Source organism: Salvia splendens, chromosome 7, assembly GCF_004379255.2.
Source record: "Salvia splendens isolate huo1 chromosome 7, SspV2, whole genome shotgun sequence".
NCBI lineage: Eukaryota > Viridiplantae > Streptophyta > Magnoliopsida > Lamiales > Lamiaceae > Salvia > Salvia splendens.
Window position 1 is genome coordinate 27,598,464 of NC_056038.1, and position 11,108 is coordinate 27,609,571.

The following is an 11,108-nucleotide window of genomic DNA, read 5'->3' on the forward strand; positions in this document are numbered from 1 at the left end:
TGCCCTTTTCTGTGCGTGTTGTCCCCACCTTCTCTGTTTGCATTGATCAATTTTTCCTTCTTGGCAGATCCGCTGTTCTTCAAATTTTGACTTGATTAGATGCAGGTGCCGTTCAGGGAAATCGGCTGGAATGGTTTCCCTATTTCCTTCCCGCAGAATTCGGCGCAGGTGATTCACCTCTCTGTCCTCACATATTTTCTTATCCACTGCTTCCCATTCAAACTCCTGTATAAGGAATAACAACCTGTGCAAACGCGGGTTTGATGCCCTTTTCGCCAAGAGGTACTTGACGGCCGCCTGGTTTGTATACACTATTACCCTGGAACCAAGTAGGTATCGTCCGAACTTTCCAAATGCAAAGACTACTGATAGCACTTCCTTTTCGATCGCATCATAGTTCATTTGTCCCCGATTCAATGTTTCTGACACGCAGAGGGAAACGTAACTCTCCCCTTGGATTTTCTGACTTAATACTGCATTCACAGCATGATTGCTAGCATCGCACATCACCTCAAAGGGGTGATTCCAGTCGGGGGCACGTATTTTTGGAAAGTTTATCAATCAGTCCTTTAGGAACGCAGCCTTGCAGCCATCTGAGAACTCAAACTTCATGTTATTTGGAAAAAGCTTCGTCAGGGGCTGGGCTCTTTTTGCGAAAACCTTGATGAATCTTCTATGGATCCTGGCGCGTCCTAAAAAGGTTCTGACCTCCTCCTGGTCGGTAGAGTATGGGAGTTTCACTGCCTGTGTGTGCATTGCTTCGATTGTTCGAGGGTTTGCCCAGTTCAAATTCCGCCCCTTGGGTGTCAGTTTCGGTTGACACTGGAAGAGTAACTCTTCCTCCCCCACCATGAACTCTTCTAATCTCAGGGCGGGGCTAATTCTGCATTGTCGATTAAAGTGGGGCGTCCCTCCCTTTTTATCATGGGATGCATATATAGCTCCGGGTGAGTTTCTATCAAGGCATGCGTTTTCCACTTGACTACCCCTTGATCCGGCCTCAGTTTTTTCCTCGATTTCCCTTCCTGTTCCTGCAGATTTAGGTTGACTGGTTTGTTATTGGCATGGTTGGTAAGGTTCTTGAGAGTCATTGGCGATGCTGGTGCGGAGATTAGTTGCCTTGTAGGCGAGGGATCTTCCTTCATCATTCCTTTCAATGGGGCGGCTTGGTCAGGTGGTTTCTCGACCCTTCTTAGTTGGGTAACCTCTTTCGACTCGGTTGGTTGTGACGGTTGGCAAAATTTCATAATTGCCCTTCTAATGGCTTGATCGTCCATTTCTCCAGTCATCGTCGTATCAAACCATTCTGCTGCCTCTCTCTTGAGCTGTTCACCTTCAGTGGAACCAGAGGGTGGTTCTTTGAAGGATTTCTTTTCTGGATACTTTTGTTTCCGAGGGCTAATAGCGTCTACTGTTTGAATGCTTTCGCTGTCCTGTGGCTTTCTTACAGCTTTATCAACTTTGAATGTAAGCTGTTCTCCATTAAAACTCAGCTTCATCGTCCCCCTGGCGGACGTTGATGACCGTGCTGGCTGTGGATAAGAATGACCTTTCATTAATATTCTATGAATGGTTGTTCTATCTTTGTGAATCTTTTTAATAATGGTGAATATTTTTAAGAAGAAAATCAATTACATATTTTAAACGACATAAATAAGTGGAAAATTATAATAGTATAATCTTCCTCTTATAATTATTAATAGGGTCAAATTAGTCAAAAAAATATAAATTTAATGATGCTATCAATTAAAAGTAATTTGATCTTATCGTATTCAAATTTCAAGGACATTTTGTATGTACAATTTTTGTTAATTTATCTGTATTCTTTAATTTTTTAGTTTTTTTATAGAATTGAAATAAAATCATCAAATAAAACGAAACAATTGAATCACTCATTAACTAAATTAATTGTAAGTTTCATTCTTCAATTATTTAAACCCCATAAATTAAAGATATATTATATTGTCAAAAAAATTGAAGAATGATTTTTTTCAAAATAAAAACATAGCTTTAAAATGAAATAAGAATACTATAGCATAGATGGGTAGTGATAAAATGCAAACTATAAATATTGTACAAAGTACAGACTATGATCTGGACCGTTAAAAAATGTCAACAGATGACAAAATAACAACAAAAAAATGTCAACATAATTTCAACACAGCATCAATCGTTAACTTTGTGTTGACATTTTTTATTGCTATTATTTTATTATCTGTTGATATTTTTTAATAATTCAGATCATACTTTGAAGTTTGTATAATATTTAGAATTTGCCCTAGTTGTTATATGTTATAGTAGGTATAAATAAAACTCCACCATTGATTTGCTGCAAATAAAATATACGTACCATTACTTTATCAATTAATAAAATTTCATTTGGTTTTACCGATTTAAAACGATCCAATATATAAACAGTTTTAAAGGCCAAACAGGACCAGTAAAAAAGCCGGTTCATGGCTGAACTGATCAAACCGACCGATTCAGTCCGATTTTAAAACAATGCTCAATACTAATATATTTTTTCTAACGAAAATAAAAAATAAAGACAAAAAGCTAAATTAAGCCCAGTAAAGGGGCAAATACTAACTTGGAAACCCAATAAAATTACTGTAAGAGAAACATAAGCCGCCATAAATTAGAAAACCAGCTTCCTACCTAGTAAACTGTAATAGTTATGCTGCAGAAGAAGATAGTATTCTAACAATTATAAGACAAAAATGAAAAATAGGAATTCATGTCAGATGCCATCATTACCACACAAGTAGTGAAATTTGGGAATGTCATATATGGTGAAGGCATGCGCAACATGTCATATTACTGATGAATTGAAAGCCTCCCAGCTTCTATGATCTATACCGGTCTGATTCTATCGAGTTGCGTAGTTCTTGGATCCAAGGTAGATAGGATTTGGGGCATCGACATGCCACCAGATACCACGATTTCTGCATAAAGAAAACGAATACTACATTGGACCACACTTTCAACCCATATCCTCAAATCTATATTATGCATAAAAAAGTTACTAGATAAAGAGACACCAAGAAAAGGTTTCACAGATATAGAAAAAGACAAGTCTGGAACGACCTCGGAGAAGGGAAGGAGACATGCATAATCAAACATTCAAAGATTTGAAATAAACAATGTAACCCTGTACTGCCCACCAGCCCCCTAAACCTTCTTCTCCTAACAAAATATTTTCCGACACTTTAAGATTTATATCTTTTCTTTTAATCTTTCTGCCAAACCAACAGTCAGTAAAGGCAAAAAAATGCAGCTACAGAACTACCTCATTATGATACTAAAATAGTTGCAAACATATCTTACCAATTCCTTCTCTTACAGACAAATTCGGTCTAATAATATCTTTAGCATTGACCAGGAATATATCACCAATGTAAAGATGGTTCGTTGGGACATACACACAGCAGAGCTCTTCATCTCCTGAATAACTCTGGCACGAGAAGAAAAATTATACTAATAGTTAAATAAGATAATAAAAATATATATAGAAGTAAAATCAGCCTTCATTTGCAAATACACCAACACATCAGATTGTCATTCTCAATTATTAACATTGATCAAGATAACCCACTATAATATATTAATAGAGATACATAGTTGCTTTCAAACTAGGCTATATGTCCAAGCTTTAATAGTTAACCACGACAATCAAACAAATAGCTGCAGATGCAGATTATTGAACAGACTTATCAAGTCATCTACATATTTTGTTCAAGGTTTATAGTGTATCTGATACCGACCAACCTCATCCTTGGAAGGGTGGGAAGGTTTACGGATGGCGAAGAGTGATTGATTACAGTGGTTTGGACGTTAGATCAGTTTGTTAATGGGCATTGGATGGTGTTGCAGACCTTGATGAAGATGGGATGAAAGCTTTGGACGTTAGAAGCAGCCATTATTGTCAATCACCAATGGTGGGACGTTCGAGCAGCCGCAACAAAGAAGATAAGGTGCTGGGAGTGTAATGATGTGATCCATTGATGTTAGAGAAGGGTTTTTATCTTTTCAAGTTTATGTTTGTACAAAGGCAGCCATGGCCTTTAGTGAAGGAAAAATTTATTAGTAATACTTCTCAGTTGCAACAATCGTTACATTTCATACACAAGTAACACAACCAAAACAATATTTATCTTCACCGAATTTCCCTCTAACGGTATCAAGAAGTATCAGGAAGGTGGAGCAAAAAGTACATATGCAAGGAAGGTTATCAACTTTATGAAGATTAATGCATCAAAAGTTTGACAAGATAAAGACTCTGGGTTATGCACTTAATATGTGCAGGTGGAAAACTACCTAGCCATGATTTTGAGAACATCTCTTTTCATCAATTAATTATCAAAGTGACCATAATGCAACAAAATATTACAGCTCCACTTCCACAGCCTAGGTAGATCATCCAGTGTGCAAAAGAACCCAAATTTAAGGGACTGACAGGACCAAGTCCAGTGATATAAATCCAAGTGCCAGATAATAATAAGCTAAGAAATGACAGACATGGCAAACCTGGAGTGTGAGAGATGAAGTGATGAACCCAAATGCATATTCACCAATACGTGGATGCCTTATTATAGCCACTTCTTTGAAAGCCCGTGTGTTCTGATCTGCAATAGTAATTGTCTAACAAACTCAGAATCCATACCTGGCAAAAACTTGTTCAAGAGCCTAAAACATGAAAAAACAAGTGCACCTGGAGATATGGCAGCACTAATTTGCTTCGAGGCATTGTAAATATGACGAATGAACGGCATGCGCTTAATAAACCACTCTCCAAGGCTCAAAACAGAAGCCCCCAACCATGATGACATAAATACTCCAACCAAGAAAATAAAAGTAATGGAAGTCACAAATCCCAAACCTAAACCAACAGAATATACAGTGTTAGTGCCATAAAAATTATCCAAAAGGAACATTTAAAATGTAGGATTTAACTAGCAAAGATAATCCATTGAAAATTAACCATACTTGCATGAACTTAAAATATCCACATGTAAAAAAAATCCGTTATATGAAACATAGATTTAATTTATACTTCTTTTGAATTATAGAAATTTTACTTCTATGCTTGTTTTCTCTCTTTTTTCCCACAGAAGACAATATTATGATTTATGATATCATTCTATTTGTTAACTGATAGTGCACACTTTTTTAAGCCATATAATAATTCACTACCTATTTGTGGACATTAAGTGAAAGTTCAGCATGCTTACCAAATATATCAATTCCAAGTTGAGCATAAATAGGGGAGAAAAATCCATCCACGAAATGAATGAACCACCATGTTACATAGAAAGTAATAGCTATTGGTAGAAGGATAACACTGCAAAATGACAAAGCAGGTGCATATAACATGTGGGCAGATGAGCAGCAATTCTCGTTTCAGGTGCAAAAGTAGAACAAAACTTTACTATCCTTGGAGTAGCATTTTTCAAAATCTGAGGCAATACACACAAAGTTACAAACAAGAAGCAGTAGTTTTCTCATGGAGTGGACCATTTCAAAAGTTAAAACTACACATTCTTTACTCAAAGACAGGATAGCTTAAAAACCTCAATTAAAGCTTGATGTTTGAATGATTCATGAGAGAAACCTTGCATTGATTAAGCATAAAAGACATTTGTTGTGTTTCTCCCAAGTCCCAACCAACAACAAACCACAAGACATGCCTACAGCTTTATGTATATATGGCATAAATACACACCCCGGCGAGTTGATAACTTTGCCAACATATTTAACGGGTGCAACTGACTGAAAAGTTATACAAACAGAACAGCAGACACATAAACTAATGAAAAGTAAATGTTGGTGAAACTATTCTGTTAGGGACAGATTATTACATTGTTAGGGTCGCGGGGCGCACCGGGTTGATGGGGTGAAAATTCGGGTCGCGGGTCGACGAGTCGACGGGGTCGAGAGACCCACAAAGCTAGGTTAATTTTTTTGCCTTTTAATATTAAATAAAATAAATATATTGCTCTAATGTTTATAATATATCAAATAATATAAATGTAGACGCAATTCATGTGAATAGAGATAAAATGGAAAATAGAAATGATCAAAATATCAAAACAATTCATAAGTCATAACACAATAAATAATTGAAACCATTGTCTGAAAATATCAAAACAAAGGAATATATGAAGGGTGGCGGCAACAGATCTTTGAATTGTTTATTTGTTTAGGAGTGAAGAGGCCGAATTCTAAAGTGTAGAAAGTAGGTTTGAAAAGTTTGATGTGGTGCATGCATATATATAGAGAATTGTGATTGAGAGAGTCAGAAAACATGTGAGAGATTTGAGAAAATCAGAGATAGCATGTGTTTAGGGCGACCCAGGCGACTCACTCGACCCAGGCGACCCACTCGACCCAGCGGCGACCCTGTATCTCGATCGACCCACCCATGTTGGGGTGGTGATGGTCTCGACCCAGGCGACCCGGGAGACCCGAGCAACCCGAAAGACATTTTGACAACACTGTGGAGTGGACCATTTCAAAAGTTAAAACTAGGGCTGGGGAAAAATATCGAAAAAATGATATATCGCTCGTATCGTATTGAAAAATATCGAAAAATTATCGGATTTTCGATATATCGTAATTTTCGATACGAAACGATACCGTATCGTAAGTTTTCGATACGATAACGATATGAATTTCCTTATATCGCGATATATCGTTTTATATCGAATATACGATATATATTGATATTTTCGATATATCGTTTTATATCGAATATACGATATATATCGAATATACGATATATATCGATATTTTCGATATATATCGAATTTCGGTACGATATATCGAATTTCGGTACGATATATCGTTTATATCGAATATACGATATATATCGAATATACGATATATATCGATATTTTCGATATATCGAATTCGGTACGATATATCGAAATATCGATACGATAACGATATAGATATCCTCCATATCGAAAGCTCGATATATCGAAATTCGATATATCGAAACTTTCGATACGATAAAGATATGAAATTCTTTCATATCGATATTTTCGATACGATATACGATACAACGTTTTCGATACGATATATCGTATCGCCCCACCCCTAGTTAAAACTACACATTCTTTATTCAAAGACAGGATAGCTTAAAAACCTCAATTAAAGCTTGATGTTTGAATGATTCATGAGAGAAACCAGTGTTATTAATAGCGTATGGCAGCTTATGGCGGTCAGTCAAAAAACCGCCATAGGGATATGGCGGTCGGCATGGCGGTGGCGTTGAGCCTAGAAACTGCCACCGCCATCCGCCACGGCGCCGCCATCTCCGCTTTTTAATAACACTGAGAGAAACCTTGCATTGATTAAGCATAAAAGACATTTGTTGTGTTTCTCCCAAGTCCCAACCAACAACAAACCACAAGACATGCCTACAGCTTTATGTATATATGGCATAAATACACACCCCGGCGTGTTGATAACTTTGCCAACATATTTAACGGGTGCAACTGACTGAAAAGTTATACAAACAGAACAGCAGACACATAAACTAATGAAAAGTAAATGTTGGTGAAACTATTCTGTTAGGGACAGATTATTACATACATATTTATTTGTTGAGGACAGATATATCAATCTTCTTTCCTCTGTAACATTGCAGAAGTGGTGTGTAGCTCAAAGTATATTAAAAATTGAAAAACAGCCATAACAGTATAACACAGTTCCAAGAAAATTGAGATAGTCCGAACTTATTGATCAATTGATGATACAAAAATTAGAGACACATAGGCTTCATATCTGGAATCGCATGGGAATCCTACAACCAAGTTTCGCTGATCTATCTTGTTCTTTTAATTTTCGTGGCTCGAAAGAATTAAAATGTGTAATAGATTATAGACTCTTACAGGACTGTATATTATAAATAAGTTTATTTTTTAAAGAAGACCTCTTCTAACACAACTTACTACATTAAGAATGAGGCTGGTCAAGCCCTTCCACAAAACCACTAAACTCTCTATAAAGCATGCAAGTTGCAAATATTTTGTGACATACCAGGCAGAAATCCATGAGCAACTAAAAGCTAGATCACACATGAGGAAAGAGATTGTACAAGCCTTTCCTCAAAACCAATGAACTTTCTGAAGGCATGCAAATAGTTTATGATATACCAAAAATCCCTGAGTGAGGTATCAGTTATTGGTAACTAGAGTGGTTCAAAAGATACAAATAGAACTTTCGCACTAATACCAACACTTGGCCCTCATGCTGCTTCATTCCTAATTAAAAAAATATGTACTCCATAATTTACGGAGGTAATAACTATTATGCCTAAATATATCGCAGGTCTATGCAATGGAGAACCAGCTGAAGAGATCAGAGATCACCAAACATATTAACAGACCCACTGAAATAATTATGCCAAAGAGAAAAAAATATAACAGTAGTCAAATCAACATCTAGAAAGATCCTACATGTATTATACTCCACATCTTAAGCTAAGAATTGTAAGGACCATGTAGCATAAATATGTGCTCACCATCCAGTCATGAACTTCTTCGAAGCCCAGCTCCTCACAACTTTGTAAAATGTCTGCATTGTTACAAAGATGAAGAATTATGTTTTCGTTGATACAAAGCTTAAGCAACCTATCTAAAATCAGCACAAAATTGGGTTTTCATCGACAAAGGAACAACACAATATGTTTGCATGAATTATATGATGATCAAGCTCAACAAAATTTCTTTGCATGCACAGATCATTATCAGCTTGGACTTGGAGATGGGGTGAGGGGTGGGTTGCAAGCTGACTAAAGTGGCACCTCTCCACTACACAAAAAGAAACAGAATGGCCACAACCGATATGCATGTGCCTTGTTTCTCATCCAAAAACAGCCTCCGCCTCACCCTTATTATCTCTATCGCAATACAAGCCTTCTGCACGAGTGGCATAATCCAGAGGAACAATGACAATTTACAGATAATTCTCTGTAAAAGGTTTGGAATTGCTAGAATAGAAGGATAATCGAATTCTTGATTTTCGTTTTCCTTGTGGTGCAAAGCTCATCACATCACAATTACTCATCAGTTGTTTCCTCACTAGAAGAATTACTGAATCACTTTTAATTGCTAACTAAACATAACTAACAATTCATATATGTGCAATTAAAGAAACAAATAGCGATAAACCATACACTCTTCCAATACAACAAAAAAAAGAGAAAGAAAAAAGGTGGAAAATTGAAGTCCTAAAACCCTAAAACGGAAAAAAGAAAAAGAAAGGAAACAATAAATATAAGTGCAGAAAATACCTCACGGCCAGAATGATGGTGGGAGGAGGAAGCGGAGGCGGGGGAGGGGCCGTCGTAATCGAGGCGGCGGTCAACAGAATCAGCTACCGGAATTAGAAGCTCGCGATCTCTGTCTCTGCCGCCGCCCATCACGCTGAGAGATTTTTCATCTCCCATCACACACAGTCATTGAAGACTCCCAGAGTCTTAACAGATTCAGTGCTCTGCTTCTCTCTCTCTAGAAATTGAGCATGAGCATTATGGGGATGTAGATTAGGCATAAAATTGATGAAACCAATAATAGAGCCAAACAATTATAGTAGTAATTGGCTGTTAATCACAAGAACTCGACGGAGAATTCAACGATTGTTGACAATTCAACTCTAGCCCAACCACAGCTCTTTTACGCTAATACTATTTCATTCTTCCAAAAAAAAACAAAATTGTAAGATTAAGCAATGGACTCCAGCAAGAATGTGCTAATAACAGTACTTTTTAATGCTACGCTTATAATATCACATGCTGTTACATATAAATGATGTATTATTAATACAAAAAATAATTGACAATTTAAAGTGATGTCAAAAGTTACAAATTTAACAAATATTTTGTTATTTTTAGAACCTAACCTCTTTTCTTTTCTTCAGTTTAACTTTGAATCAATTGATTTGAGGTCTTCTGCCTGATTGTATAGGTCTCGGAAGTTGTAGATCCATTACCTAAGCAGTATTCTTTTTACCTTATTCCATTAAAATTATGATAATTTAATAAATATTTACTCAAATTACATGTCCTTTTTGACCATTACAGCAGTATTTTTGACCTTATTCCATTTAGATTATGATAATTTAACAATTACATTTCCCAAATATCAATAAAATGTAAAATCTTACCCCTGCCATTAAATCTCTACCTTGTAATGACAATAATTAGTAACACATCTATCCCGCTTCATACGACAAATCATGCAGATTGGTTAATCGGTCAACCCGATTTTGACCCAATTCAATAATGTCAAACCCTAATCCAATTGAAATCATCGGAGGTTCTTAAAAGGTCACAACTTAATAACTCCATGCGGGTTCGTCCGGGTTATCGTGTAATGAAAAAAAATATGAGAGAGAGAGAGATGAGGAGAAATAAACCACAACGTGTGAGAGTGAATGAGAGGGAGGTCATTAAAATGACTCCTCGGTAACCATCTCACAAATCATCAATCAAAATACACAAGCCCGAAGGGGCGTAGCGCAATTGGCAACGGAGGGACAGATCTTGTTGCAATGAGCCTGGGTTTGAATTCAATTGTTGTCGTGTAGTTGCTTCCATCTCTCAGGCACAAGTGTGAGGCCTTGGGAGATGGGCTTCTGGCAACTAGTGGGTTAAGGCCTCTCCCTTAACGGGCTACTGTGTATCCTGATTAAAGCCCCACACATGATGTCGGACCAGAGTGTGGGGGCCGCTAAGACGACGGAATTGCCTTTTTTGCTACAATCAATCAAAATACACGACCCGACTGGAGCGACATGTGACGACAATACGGGAGATGGACTATTACACAAAAGGTAACTGTTGGCCGAGATGGTATATTGGCCATAAGCCAATACATCACAATATGAAATTCACAAGTAGTAATTTTTTTTTGCCTATGTATGGTTTTGGGTATTGGTTGGTAATAATAAAAGTCAACAATCAAGTCAATACCTCTCCACAGCTATCTCTGCCTTAAGAGCATCCACAATGGCGCCGAGCGCACCGCCTAGCGCCTTAAGAGCATCCACAATGGCGCCTAGCGCACCTCCTAGCAGAGCCCCGGCGCTATGCGGTGCGCTCG

The 11,108-nt window shown here is 37.1% G+C and overlaps 1 protein-coding gene across 1 annotated transcript; it reads right to left on the bottom strand.

Annotated features, from left to right (window-relative positions):
* Nucleotides 1-2,557: 2,557 nt before the first annotated feature.
* Nucleotides 2,558-9,759, bottom strand: LOC121742538 (protein LIKE COV 1-like). The gene is made up of 7 exons (XM_042135699.1): nucleotides 9,299-9,759; nucleotides 8,528-8,580; nucleotides 5,232-5,341; nucleotides 4,712-4,879; nucleotides 4,528-4,625; nucleotides 3,328-3,454; nucleotides 2,558-2,945 (listed from the first exon to the last, which is right to left on the bottom strand). The coding sequence occupies exons 1-7, from the start codon at nucleotides 9,452-9,454 to the stop codon at nucleotides 2,854-2,856; spliced, it is 804 nt and encodes a 267-aa protein (XP_041991633.1). The 5' UTR covers nucleotides 9,455-9,759; the 3' UTR covers nucleotides 2,558-2,853.
* Between the last annotated feature and the right edge of the window lie 1,349 nt (nucleotides 9,760-11,108).